Below are 13,771 nucleotides of genomic sequence, written 5' to 3' on the forward strand. Positions count from 1 at the left end.
CCCCCTGGGACACGGCTGGCTCTGGGGATATGGGGTCTGGGGTTGGGGAAGGGGAAGAAAAAAGGTCTAAGCAAGAGAAGGCGAAAAAAAGAAACAAGGGATAACGGCCCTGTTCGAGGTCTATCCACCTTTATCCCGCCAACCGACGCACAGCTACGGGCGTTAGCGCACCGCAATATGGATGATCGGCTTGTTTAACGTTGTTTGTTGCTCACTTGCGGATGGGAGGTGAGGATGAATTGGGTAAAAGAGAGAGTTCTCGTTCATATATCAAGGGCATGAGACCCTCCTCCAGTTGATGTCTGTTTGTCGTACAGTAGTTGGCATCTTCCGTGGTTGGGACTGGAAGTAAAAGTCGCCAACATGAAGTTCTTTAAGAATTATCGCGTGTATATCCTCACGTCGGTGGCCTACCTGGGCTCACTGCTCTTTGGTGTGTATCCCTCTTTCTCTCTTTTCTCTGTCTCTTCACAACGCTTGGAAACAAACTACATGTACTAGAGCTATTAATACTCTCTTGTTTCCGTCCTTCATCACCATGTTCCAGTTCTTCACGGCCAACGAAACCGAGAGCCATATAATGCGCATATACTAACATCTCCTCTCTCTCTCTCCCAGGCTATGATACGGGTGTCATGGGCAGCGTGCTCGCGCTCAAGAGCTTCAAATCAGACTTTGGCCTGCCCACAGACTCGAGCGGCTTCGCGTCGGCCGAAAACGCCCATGTATCCTCCAACGTCGTGTCCCTGCTCACGGCCGGCTGCTTCTTCGGCGCCATCACGGCCGCTTTCCTCAACGAACGCTTCGGCCGACGCTACTCGCTCATGCTCTTCACCGTCATCTTCCTCGTTGGCGCGGCCGTCCAGACGAGCGCGAGCCACACCATTGGCCAGATCTACGGCGGCCGTGTCATTGCTGGCTTCGGCATCGGCGGCATGTCCGCCATCACGCCCGTCTTTGTTAGTGAGAACTGCCCGCCCGCCATCCGTGGTCGTGTCGCCGGTCTGTTCCAGGAGTTTCTCGTCATCGGAAGCACCTTTGCCTACTGGCTCGACTATGGTGTTTCTCTGCACATCAAGCAGAGCACCAAGCAGTGGCGCGTCCCCGTCGGCCTCCAGCTTGTGCCGGGCGGCCTCATGCTGTGCGGCCTCTTCTTCCTCAAGGAGTCGCCGCGATGGCTGATGAAGAAGCAACGCCATGAAGAGGCCCTGCGGTCTCTGGCCTACATCCGCAACGAGGCTGCAGACAACATCGAGGTGCAGAAGGAAATGGCTGAGATTCGAGCCTCCATCGAGGAAGAGATGGCCCTTACCGAAGGCGTCACCTGGAAGGAGACGTTGAAAAAGGGAAACTGGAACCGCTTCGCGCTGGCCTTTGGCATCATGTTCTGGCAGCAGTTCTCCGGAACCAACAGCATTGGATACTACGCTCCCGAGATCTTCGAGACGGTCGGCGTCAGCAGCACAAACTCGTCGCTGTTTGCAACTGGTGTCTACGGCACCGTCAAGGTTGTTGCCACGGCCATCTTCCTGTTCATCGGCATCGATAAATGGGGTCGTAAGAGGAGTCTGATTGGCGGTGCCATCTGGATGGCCACCATGATGTTCATCATTGGTGCCGTTCTCGCGACGCATCCGCCTGACCCCAAGAGCAGCACGGTTTCGTCGGCGTCCATTGCCATGGTTGTCATGATCTATCTCTACGTGATCGGATACTCCTTTTCCTGGGGCCCAACCCCATGGGTCTATGTCTCTGAGGTAAGAGATTCCCTATACATGTGTCCATCATCGTCAACACCAAATACATTATGTCCTCGTATGCTAACCAACACTAAACCTGTTAGATTTTCCCTACACGTCTCCGTGAGTACGGTGTCGGTCTCGCCGCCTCCACGCAGTGGCTGTTCAACTTCGTCATTACGGAAATCACGCCCGCTGCCGTCAACCACATCGGCTGGCGCACATTCATCATGTTTGGCTGCTTCTGCTGCGGCATGTTGGCGTTTGTTGTTCTCTTTATCAAGGAGACCAAGGGCCGCACTCTCGAGGACATGGACATTCTGTTTGGCCTCATCAGTGAGGACCAGCGACAGGCGGACGTGGAGCATGTGCTCAACAAGGGCGTTGAGCTAGAGCACGTTGAGCGTGAGGAAGTTACCCCCGACAAGGCCGTGTAACTGATGATATAAATGAAATGAATGAGTACCTTGTTGAAATGTTTTTTATATCTATATACCTGTACCTACCTGTACATGCATCTATTAATGTGATGGGTTGGTGATGCTGTTGATACCCTTGAGATTGACATTGTTTACTGCACTTACAAGTTCTGCCCAGTCTCCGCCAACGTGAAACCCATGTGATTTTAAGATTTTAATCCCGTCCCCTTTCTCCATTCAGCGTCACGCCATTATTGCTAGTATTTCTACAGTATCAATTGAGCTCAATTCAATTGTAAGAATTGCAAGAACAGAGAGAGATAAGGATTTCGGGATCAAGTTCGGAATAACGCTTTTCCCTAAATGCGCCGTGACTGCATCGCGTTGCATCACAGCCTGGCCAAATACCAAAAGCAACAGGCAATACGACTCTGGGGTCTGCAAAAGCTGCATGCCCTGCAGTTAAAGTCGAAAGCACCGACGTCTCTCTCCTTTACCGCCAAATTGCAATAATAATCACTCGTACATCTCATCGCATCGCATCCATCCATCGCATATCGAGTCGAAGCAAAATCCACCGCCATGAGCTGACCCCCGGATACGAAAAAGAAACTTGAGAGAAAACGAAGAGAAAACGACAAGGGAGAAAAAGAGAGCGACTCTCGTAGGTTGCCCTGTGTTTGTTTTCGCTGATTGTTTGTTTATTTTGTTCTTCTCCATTCCACCTCCCTGCTTCAATGCCATGCCATGATTCAATACGGCCTCGTGTCGTGTCGTGTCATCTATCATCTGTCATCTCCCATCCGCCCTGCCTTTTACGACATTTTGCATGAATTTCCAATTATTACTTTGCCACGAGAAACGGAGTAGCACAACTCGCTAACGCAAGACAAAATTAAGCGCCGCTTATCGCCTCGATCCCGAGCGCGCAAAAACGTTGCAAGGCGAAAAGCCCCCACGACCCAAGACCCCAATAGTGCCAATCCAATAAAAGCAGAGCAACGGCCATGGCGCCTTCAAGCGCCACCTCGGGCGCCCTCTTCAGTCCAGCGTCGCTCAACCTGCCGCGACCATCCACCCGCGACCGAGATCACCGAGATCGTGACCGAGACAAGGACAAGGATCGTGGCCGTGATCGTGACCGTGATCGTGGCCCTCCCGACAACTCCTCGTCGTCGCTGTCCGCCGTCCGCAGCAGCAGCAAGGAGCGCAAGGCGTCCTTCTCCTCGCTCAAGGCCTCGCTGCCCGGCTCTCGACGACGCAACGCTGCCAACGCTGCCAACAACGCCGCCAACACAGACACTGGGACGCCTGCTGTTCCCGACCTCGCCCAGGCACTCGCCGCTGCGGCCAAGATTGTGAGCAAGGACGGTGTCATAAAAGACAAGGAAAAAGAAAAAGAAAAGGAGAGGGAAAAGGAGAGGGACCAGGAAAAGGACAGCCGGAGAGACGCCATCGAAGGGCCTCGGGTGCCGTTTAGCCCCCCCGAACCATCCATGATCTCGCGAGCCGCCACAGTCGCTGCCATGGTTCCTCCTCCAGCAACGCCGGTCGAGGCGCGTCCAGGCATGAGCAGCACCATGTGGGCGCTGGCGCAGGGCGAGGCTCATGTGCTTCACCAGCAGATCACGGAGACGGCACAGAAGCGGGTGTCAACGCTGGACTACCTGCGAAAGGCGTAAGTCATTCTTCAACTTCAACTACAATGAGACACCTGAACTGACCCATCATCATCGTCAAACAGCCACGAAGGCCGCGTCTACTGGTTCAACACATACCTCTTCGATAAGCCCGACCTCTCCCGCATGCCCAGCTTCGACCCCCGCAAGCTCTCCCGCAAGGCCACCAACTACCTGCTCCTCGGCCTCTCCATCCCCACCATCCACGACCTCTACTCCTCCACGCCCCTCGAGTTCCTCCGCTGCCTCAACGCCCTCCTCGCCGAGTTCGACTCCTTCCAGCAGCTCCACGGCGACTCCTCCACCGCCGCCCTGACCCGCGCCCGCATCCCCAACATGTTTCGCCGTCCCGGCACGAAAACCCGCCGCTCTACGTCCGCAGACGTCACCATTGACGATTCATCGGCCTCTGGCCATCACTCACCCGCCGGTGGCTCCAATAATGCCGGTCCGGCGCCTGCTGTTATGAACTTTGCGGCCTCCGAGTCCGACTTGCTTCCTGGCGAGGAATACACATATCTACTAACGCCGTCATTGCCGTTCGATCCCGACTTCTTCGAGACGTTTGCGACGCTGTGCGATGTGCTCATTGACTGCTACACGCGCTTTCTGGCGCTGGTGCCGTCGCCCAGAGAGTGCTCAGCCCCCATTGCCGAGCTCTTCACCAAGGCGGATTCGAAAATCCGTAAAATCATCGTACAGGGCGTGGTCAAGGATTTTGAAGACCACAGCAGATCGCACGCAAGGTCCGAAGTGGCAGGCTTGGGCAAAGTCGTTTTGGGAGGGTTAATGTGAGGCATACATACGAGCGCAGGCTACTTTTTTTTCTTTTCCTATTTTTTTTCTTTTTGTTTCCCCATGGAATTATGCGGTGCTGGAATCACGGCGGCTATACCAGGCCCGAATGGGGGTCATAATTGGTTATATTGGATTGACATATTACGGTGAATTTGGAAGCGGCTGAGTTGTGAATTATTTGGAGTTTCGGCGGATAGACAGCTATGCGGAATAGTTGATGCAATTAACACGGCCAGAAAATGGCCAGAAAGAAGCCTGTTATGCATCCATGTATGATGATGCGTTTCATTCCTACAAAGAGTGTATTCTTCATCGTTTCTCTCTGGTAATGCATACCCAAGTTTACATTCATATACATAGGTAGGTATATACACATATATATCGTACATCATACAATGATCTATATCATAAAACGGGAGACTTGCCCAATCTTCTTCTCATCGTACACATGCATTCTTACAAAAACTGTCCTTTCACTTCTTCGCCTTGGCCTCTTCCTCCAGGACCAGCATTTCAACCTCCTTGCCCACCAGCCACTCCCTCGCCGCCTCCATCACTTTATCCAGCGTCTCTCCTCCCTCAAGCACATCCGGCAAATTATGCACATCCATCCCGGCTCTATGGTCCGTACATCTGTCTTGGTTGTAATTATACGTGCGAATCTTGTCGCCCCGCGTGATCTGGGCCTGTGACAAGACGCTGCTTCGAAGCTTGGATGCCTCCTCTTCGCGCTGTTCGGCACGCTGGCTGGCAATACGGGAACGAAGCACTTTCCACGCGTCCTCGCGGTTGCGCTGCTGCGAACGGTGGTCCTGCATGGAGACCACGGTGCCAGTAGGGATGTGTGTCATGCGAATGGCAGACTCAGTCTTGTTGACGTGCTGTCCACCAGCTCCCCGGGCTCGCATCGTCTCAATCTTGACGTCCTGAGGATTGACGTAAAAGTCGCTCTCCGGGTCGTCGACATCGACATTGTCCGCGCCGCTGCCGCCTTCTGGAAACGACGGCAGAACCCAAACGGCCACAGCACTCGTGTGCACTCGGCCTTTACTCTCTGTGCTGGGGATGCGCTGCACGCGGTGCATGCCAGCTTCTCCCCGGAAGATGTCGTAGGCGCCCTGGTCTTGGATTTCGAGGACGGCTTCCTGGACGGGCTGTTCGCCGGAGGACGAGGACTGATCGCCTGCGGCCTCGGCCATTTCGTACTTGAGCACGTTGGCCCTGTAGCCTCGCCGTGCGCACAGCGCCTTGTACATCTTGAATAGCGTGTCGGTGAAGTACCTGCCCTCAAGACCTCCCGGCCCGGGTCGAAACTCAACCATGCATGGTAAATCGGCAAAGGCGTGTCTCGGCGTAAGACTTTCCTTGAGTCTCTTCTCCAGCATGTCCAGCTTCGCGCGCTCTCCTTCCAGCTCGTCTTTGGCGATAGATGCAAGATCTGGGTCCTGGTCTGGGTCCTCTGTCATTGAGACAAGTTCTGTAATCGACGACTGGGCCGTCTCCCATGCTCGTAGGGCGGAGGCTACACGGCCCAATTCACCCGCGCGCTTGGCCTTGGTGGCGTCAAAGGAGCTGTTGAGGCTCTTTTGAAGATCATCATGCTCTTCAGATAGCGATTGAGCGCGGCGGAGGAGGCTCGGGGCCAGAGAACTGGAAGCATCTTGGGCGCATAAGCTGTCAGCTGAGGGTATCGCTTGACGTAGAGAGAAGGAAGGCTATGGCGCACCATTGGAAGAGAATCGGACAAGCTGCAGCTGGTGGGATCGTCGCAGAGCTCTGGCGCAGCTGCGGCAGATCCATGGCGCTGCTGACATGACCGCAGTTGTCGGTTTTGGCGAGAGAGATTGTGTTTGATGTGAGCTTGAGATTTTTCTTTCTTGGGTTGAAGATGTGGCGGGGCAGTTTAGCAGGCGATTTTACTGCAAGAGATTCGGCACATCAATTGACACGCTACCGATGGGTTATAAATCTATCAGACCAGCTCATTCATCTCTGTAAAAAGCTTTTTTATTTTAATATCACAACCAGCACCTTGTTACGGTGTTCAGAAAGATGTCATTGAAAGTATTGAATCTCTATTAGTGATTAAGTTCGACCCTTTCGGTATCGATAGCGGGAATCTATGATATGATAACGTTATCGCAGCCATATGCAGTCATAAACAAACAACCATCCTCTATATATGCTTTCCTCCTTTTATTTCTTTTGACGCATCTCTTTTTCTTTTTTAATCCTTCATGCTTTTTTCACTCCTGAGAAATCGATTGCTCCTTGCTCTTTTTCAGCTCCCTCTGGCTCGCCCAACTCGCGCCTATTAGAAATAATGCTCCAACAACGAGACAAACTCCTCCCCAGATCTGAGCTCCGATATAGCTTCCATTAGCCACCGCAACCAGCTTTCCAGCCAGCGGCGGCCCAGTAAGCGCTGCAACGCTGATGATGGTGAATATCATGCCGATTCGCACACCAGCCTTGCTCAGGTCCTTGGTCAGCCCGGCTGTTGTCGCGGGAAACATGCCCTGGATGCCGGCGCCGAAGAAGCCAAAGAAGACGACCCAGATGTAATCTCCAGTGATGGAATTGACGCCCGCCCAAGCAAATATGCAAATCGCCGCGGCCAGGATCGTGGGGATGAACATGTTGACGGCTCCAAAGTATCGGTCAGCCAGGAAAGCCGGTACAAGTCGTCCTGGAATGCCAATAGCATTGATAATCATGAGCATATTGAAAGATGTCGATTGAGATCCGTCGAGTCGATCTATTGAGTACGGGCGTGCCTAATGATTGCTGTCAGAAACATGTGATATGAAATACAAAGGGCAGAACAAGACTCACGTAGTAGTATGCAAAATACGTCGCCCAAAGCGTGATGAACATGCTAATGGCAAACAGGACATAGGTCAACTCTTTGAAAGCAGACCAGTCAACCAGAGGGCCAGCCTTTCGCGGCGGCAGCCTCGTTCTCATGAGCGAAACGATGATGACGCTGCTAGCCAGAACCACAAAGCCCATGACTCGGACCGTCCAGCGAAATCCGACCTTGGGAATCAGCTGCTGCGCAATCAAGGGGAAGACGACGCCCCCAGTTCCACCGCCGCAAGCAGCCGCCGACAAGGCCAGGATCTTCTTCTTGGAAAAATACGTCGACATGTTGGCAATCGTCGGCGCAAAAACAAGCCCACAGCCCAAGCCCTGGCAAATCCCCTGCGCAAGGAACAGCTGCCAGTATGTGGTTGAAACGCTCGTCGTGAAGATTCCCACCACCTGCATGATGAATCCTATAATTAGGAATGTCCTGGTGTATCCAGCGTCAAAGGCACGTCCAGAGAAGGTGCCAATGAGAAATAGTAGGCAGGTCTGGATGCTCCCGATCCAAGACACGGCCGAGGCCGGAAGGTTGAGCATCTCCATGTAGTATGGCTGGAAGATGCCGAAGCTGATGATGTAGCCCCATGTGTTGAAGACAACGAGATGTCCGGCAACAATCTGAAGCCACGCCTTGAGACCCCCGTCCGGCGGAGGTTCTGAGGTGGCATCAGCTGTAGCCTGTGCTTCAATAGCAGGCATTTCCTGAGCATTGTGGCCAGGCGTTTCGATTTTTGGTTCTAAAGTAAAGTCTCCTTCAGTAACGTCTCCCTCGGTGGAAGACGCTTCAGCAGACCCTAGGCCTGTCGTTGGTTGTGTAAGTGCCATGATGGCACAGATGCCTCGGTTCTTCGGCTTGTTGGTGTTCACTAGATTGGAACCGGGAGTCGAGTCGAATATTCTCCCTTTGGTTGAGCAAAACGAATTACTATTCCACGGGCGTAACTCGTACACAGTCGATGCTTGAGACTTTACAGTCGTTGGGTGTTATTAGAGTGATGCCGATGTCGCTGTGAGGATCCTGGCAAAGAATAACGAATCTCCGCGGCACAGAATACAACTTATGGCACTCTAGGTCGGGTAGGTGAAGTGTTCACAGCACTTTCAAGAATCAACTATAGTCATGATACGGAGGCCAAGTTCAAATTACAGCCAGACGCGCGCTCAATGCAATGCAGTGTGGTAAAGCAGAGAGGGCGTCCGGGGTACGGAGCAGCGTCAGTCATATATATCCAGATGGAAACAGTTGCGGTCATTCGGCCGACATCCGATTGCGTTGGACCTAGACGGCTCAAGAGTCTGTGGGCCCCGTTGTTCGGCCTTCCACGTCCGCTGGTCCAATTTTTAAACCGGAAAAGTTGGATACTTGCGTGATGGAAATCGCCGGTGGTGATACTGAAATGTTACAGGTCAAAGTTTTCAACTCCAGACAGAGTGCTTATGGCAACTTGACTGCTGGAAAAGCGGCTGGCCATCTACAAGGAGAATCTGAATTCCAACGATCGACTGCATAAAAAGTCCTCCACAAGAGGCATCACCTACATGCCTACTAAGGTAAGGTGGTCGATGGTCGATGGTAAGGCGCGGCTAAATCACGATGTGGATCGGTCACAGTCATTTGCCGTCTATTGTTACTCAGTGCTGCTTTTCGAACTACTGAAAACTTTTCCTATCCTGCTGCAAAGAGAGACGATTGCAGTGGGTATAAGCAGGGTACAATACCAGCCCGAGGATCGGCGGAGGAACAAGTCCGTCAGTCACAGAACTCGAGGCAGGTTTCTGCAGGGCGCCCTCTGGGATGCCATTGTCATTATCCAGTTAGGTAATTCGACCCAACCCCATCTCGTGTCTAACAAGAAAGCCGGTGGGTTCGTGCTGCTGCTAGGCCGCATCTCGCCGCATCTCGCCGCCACCAATCGGGCATTGCCCGCCGCCTTGAGACTGGCGGCTCAAGTCCGAGGTTTATCGGGTGATCAATCAAGCGCCTATGCAAAAATGTGTACGAGTATAGAGAAAGATGAAAAGAAGCCGGCGAGATCTAGCCACAGAAGCTTCAGGAGATCCCGTTTGCTTGATTGGCAGCTCCATTTACGCTTCAATGCTGAAAGGCACTAATATGATGGAGATGGACTCTACGACGATGCTCGTGAAAAGATGAAGCCGTCTCGCCTCGGCTAAGAACTGCTTACAAATGCGGCCCTCGACAGTCGATCTCAGCCCAGTCCCAATATGTGTTAAGCTCTCGCAACACAAATAGGAAATGAAATGCGACTCAGAGAACCGCTTTCTATCGGTCTCGGATCGGACCGTGGAGAAGAAGCTTGTCCATCTAATAGAGACAAGTTGACTCAGGGCTTGTCGCTGGAAAGGAAGCCACAGGGCGCCAAGTGATAAAAGTATTGGTGGCTTGAAAATTGGAGTAGTGTCAAAGGTCAAATCTAAGGCGTTTTTCTGATCAAACTCGGAGCTTGAGTCGGAGACTGAGAGTCCAATTGCTTGTAATTCAACAAAGCACTCAGCTTGTCACTGCCTTCTGGGGATCAGCTATATAACGCTGTCTTGAGATCAACATCAAAAAGCCTGAGGGAAAGCCACAAGTCATAGAAAGGGCGCAATCGACAACAGAGGACCAACGGACCATCGACCACGGACAACCAACGACCAAACCGCCAGCATCCAGCATTCGAGATGACTTACACGCTCCACATCGCCAACAAGCGCTACTCTTCATGGTCGATGCGGCCTTGGGTCCTCTTCAAGGCCCTCGACATCCCCTTTGAAGAGAAGCTTCACTTCCTCCAGGAGGACCTGGCCGAACAGCGCCGCGACTATCTCACCTTCTCGCCCTCAGCAAAGGTGCCCACCCTCGTCGACAACAGCAACACGACCCTCGTCCACGACTCGCTCGCCATTGCAGAGTACCTCGCCGAGGACTTCCCGGCCGTCTGGCCCAGCGACAAGCTCGCCCGAGCCTTTGCCCGCTGTGCCGCGGCCGAGATGCACTCAGGCTTCCCCGCCATCCGCAACGAGTGCTCCATGAACGTAGCCCTGCGGATCGAGCTGGGCACCCCGAGCGAGGCCCTTCAGCGGGACATCAACCGGCTCACGGAGCTCTTCAACGAGGGCATCAGTAAGTTTGGCGGCCCCTGGATCGCCGGCAAGGAGTTTTCCGCCGCGGACGCCTTTTACGCGCCGATTGCGTCGCGGTGCAAGACGTATGGCATCCAGCTGGCTGGGCCTGCGGGAGAGTACATTGACCGGCTGTATGAGCATCCTGCTGTCCAGGCTTGGGTCGAGGAGGGCATCGTGGAGGCGGGCATCCTGGCCCGTTACGAGGCGGACTGCATTCAGGGACGCAAGGTGCTGAAGAATTTGGGTGAGCAACAGATTCTTGACTTTTTAGGATTGTAACGATGATGATTAACTATTTTGTCTTTTTTAATTGGGAGTAGCTGCTTAAATGGCCTTGTGAGAAGAAGTGTACCTGAATTATATTGGTACCGTAGTGGAGGATACCAAGGCTTCAATGCTGGGCATCGAGAAAAGTACATGGCGATTATAGAGGTTTTAGTACTTAAGATACCTTGCCGTGCTGAAATGCATTGGCAAAATACAAATAAATTTGATATATGATATGATCACTTTCATGTCTTACCCTTATCTGATGAATATGTCTATTATGCAGGTCTTTGAAGTACACGTCAACTTACACACACACAATCATCATTTTGAGCCAATAGCCTTTCCAAAACCCCCAGTTGATAACACGTCAGTCATCCTAAGCTGTGTACCTGCATTTAGCTGCAATGGAACGGTAGAGCATCACATGATGGGAGCTCCTCGAAATCGGTCAGTTTCATATAGGGTAGGTGTCGTATGGATGTCATCATGGTCACGATGGGCATGATTGGTCGTACAAGATATCAACATTGTGCTGTCAACCATTACAAAGAGATGGAACAAATCGATATGAACCGTGGCTGTCAGATAAGACCATATATATAATGCTGACAATGAATTCCTCTATTTCGTCAAATAATCCGTTACCAAGCATCAACTTCACTCAGCAGTATAATCAGGTACTTGTGCCAAGAAGTCCCCTAAGCTGGGGAAAAAAACGTGGCCCAACCCCCCTGGAACTACCCAGCCAACAGCGGCACCTCCCGGGACCTTTCTCCCCCCCACCACTAAAACGACAGCGCCTAGCAGCATTAGGGCAGCTGATCGTCGGACTCGAGTCGCTACAGCTTCAACTTTCCATCATCAAACCAGCTCCAGCTCCCAACCATCCGCGACGATGGCGGGCCAAGGAGTCACCGCGTATCTCATCATCCTCATCGCAATCTCGACTCTCGGGTCTCTCCAGTTTGGCTTCCACTTGGTGCGTCGTTTCGCAACTATAACCTCTCCGTTCACCGCTTTGCTTGTCACTCCCTCGAGCTTCAATCAAGCTTCATTTCAAGCTACAGACTTGCTTATGAGCATCTATCCGTTTATAAACGTTCAAAATTCCACTTGCTAATACATATCTCCCCATAGGCCGAGCTCAACGCCCCCCAAGATGTCATAACCTGCCACCGAAAGTCCGTCTCAGCCCTCGCCCGTCTCGCCCGCTTCGTCACCTCCGTCCACGATGCCGATGCCGCCAACGACTGCATCCCCATGGACGAGGCGGCCTTTGCCACCGTCTCCTCAATCTTCACCGTCGGAGGCCTCATCGGCGCTCTCGCTGCCGGGCCATTCTCCTCCCGCCGCGGCCGCCTCCTCGCCATGCGTGTGACGGCTCTTCTCTTCATCGTCGGCTCCGTCGTCGAGACCACCGCCAGCAGCGTCTTCGTTATGGCGACTGGCCGCTTCCTGTCTGGCATCGGGGCTGGAGCCTCGACCGTCATTGTTCCTTTGTACATTAGCGAGGTTTGCCCTCCTGATCGAAGAGGCTTCTTCGGTTTCATGACCCAGATCTCCATCAATATCGGTATCCTCATTACGCAGACGCTGGGCTTCTTCTTGAGCTATGGAAGCGCCTGGAGGTGGAACCTGGGCATTGGAGCCTTGATCGCCGCCGCACAGGGCATTGGGCTGCTGATCGTCCCCGAAAGCCCAGCCTGGCTCGCCGCGCACGACGATGTGGCCGGTGCAAAGAAGACTCTGCAGAGGATCCGCGGTCAGGCGGTTGATATCAGGGAAGAGAGCGAGGACTGGGGTCGGGATGGATCAGGCGCCGGAGAGGAGGAGGGCCTTCTCGCTCAAAACGCCGACGAGATCCCTCCTCCCAATGCTACATTGGCCAAGAACGAGCCTGTTCACCTCGGCTTCCTGCAAGTCGCCAAGGATCCCAGCACTCGGCCCGTCATCGTTGCCCTCGTCGGCATCATGTTTGTGCAGCAGTTCTGCGGTATCAACTCCGTCATCATGTACTCCGTCTCGCTTCTCGCCGATCTTCTACCCATCTCGTCTGCTCTTCTCAGCATCTTGGTCTCGTTAGTCAACCTTGTCACGACTATCGCATGTTCACCCTTGCCGGACCGACTGGGACGCAAGACCTGTCTGATCATGTCCGTCGTAGGCCAGGGCAGCAGCGCTCTCGTTCTAGCCCTGTCCATCGTCTTTGGCTTCAAGATTGTGTCTGCCTTTGCCGTACTCTTCTTTGTCGGCTTCTTCGCCGTGGGCTTGGGACCTGTGCCCTTTATCCTGGCCTCGGAGCTTGTGGGCCAGGAAGCTGTCGGCGCAACGCAGAGTTGGTGCTTGGGAGCCAACTATGTGGCGACGTTCCTGGTGGCCCAATTCTTTCCCATCATCAACAAGGCCCTCAACACATGGCTTGGTGGCGCTGGCTGGGTCTACTTCATCTTTGCTGGCCTGGCTGCCGTTTCGTTTGTGTTTGTGACTTGGTCATTTAGGTCTCTTCGCTTCCATGGGTCCACTGGTAACTGAAAGTGACAATTGGCATATTCGTAGATCTTGGATGAATTCTCTGGCGTCTTGTAATTTGGTAGATTGATTCTTAGTTTGTAGCGTTTTGTGACTTGGAATGGGATTGACTCATGTTTTGTGGTTAGCCTGTATCGATGTTATTCCCCGTGATGTTGTCGTTTCTTGCAATACGAAGGATAGGTAGATATCTGGCAGTATAAGACGAAGGGTGTAGTATCAAGGAGTAGGGAGGCATGGCATAATGGGAAAGACAAGTGCTACGACCACAATCCAGAACATCATTCAATAACAGGGATTTTTTTTCTTTCTTCATTGAATTGCCCACTGATCATCACCG

General features: G+C 52.9%; 6 protein-coding genes across 6 annotated transcripts; 5 read left to right on the forward strand and 1 right to left on the reverse strand.

The window, feature by feature from the left end:
- Positions 1-363: 363 nt before the first annotated feature.
- Positions 364-2,176, forward strand: M431DRAFT_85061 (hypothetical protein; the record flags this gene model as incomplete). The annotated part of the gene is made up of 3 exons (XM_024923511.1): positions 364-433; positions 619-1,757; positions 1,844-2,176. The coding sequence occupies 3 exons, from the start codon at positions 364-366 to the stop codon at positions 2,174-2,176; spliced, it is 1,542 nt and encodes a 513-aa protein (XP_024774133.1).
- Positions 2,177-3,684: 1,508 nt separating this feature from the next.
- M431DRAFT_85195 (hypothetical protein) lies at positions 3,685-4,632 on the forward strand (the record flags this gene model as incomplete). The annotated part of the gene is made up of 2 exons (XM_024923526.1): positions 3,685-3,836; positions 3,903-4,632. The coding sequence occupies 2 exons, from the start codon at positions 3,685-3,687 to the stop codon at positions 4,630-4,632; spliced, it is 882 nt and encodes a 293-aa protein (XP_024774134.1).
- Positions 4,633-5,108: 476 nt separating this feature from the next.
- M431DRAFT_494691 (hypothetical protein) lies at positions 5,109-8,202 on the reverse strand (the record flags this gene model as incomplete). Its single annotated transcript, XM_024917279.1, has 3 exons — positions 5,109-6,295; positions 6,977-7,412; positions 7,471-8,202. 3 exons carry the CDS (start codon positions 8,200-8,202, stop codon positions 5,109-5,111), a joined length of 2,355 nt encoding a protein of 784 aa, XP_024774135.1.
- Positions 8,203-8,958: 756 nt separating this feature from the next.
- Positions 8,959-9,902, forward strand: M431DRAFT_421435 (hypothetical protein). The gene has a single exon (XM_024915022.1). The coding sequence runs from the start codon at positions 9,043-9,045 to the stop codon at positions 9,613-9,615; it is 573 nt and encodes a 190-aa protein (XP_024774136.1). The 5' UTR covers positions 8,959-9,042; the 3' UTR covers positions 9,616-9,902.
- Positions 9,903-10,188: 286 nt separating this feature from the next.
- Positions 10,189-10,911, forward strand: M431DRAFT_5140 (hypothetical protein; the record flags this gene model as incomplete). The annotated part of the gene is made up of 1 exon (XM_024920134.1): positions 10,189-10,911. The coding sequence occupies one exon, from the start codon at positions 10,189-10,191 to the stop codon at positions 10,909-10,911; it is 723 nt and encodes a 240-aa protein (XP_024774137.1).
- Positions 10,912-11,797: 886 nt separating this feature from the next.
- M431DRAFT_85184 (hypothetical protein) lies at positions 11,798-13,434 on the forward strand (the record flags this gene model as incomplete). Its single annotated transcript, XM_024923524.1, has 2 exons — positions 11,798-11,881; positions 12,040-13,434. 2 exons carry the CDS (start codon positions 11,798-11,800, stop codon positions 13,432-13,434), a joined length of 1,479 nt encoding a protein of 492 aa, XP_024774138.1.
- Positions 13,435-13,771: the final 337 nt, after the last annotated feature.

The sequence above is a fragment of the Trichoderma harzianum genome, assembly GCF_003025095.1.
Source record: "Trichoderma harzianum CBS 226.95 unplaced genomic scaffold M431scaffold_6, whole genome shotgun sequence".
Lineage (NCBI taxonomy): Eukaryota > Fungi > Ascomycota > Sordariomycetes > Hypocreales > Hypocreaceae > Trichoderma > Trichoderma harzianum.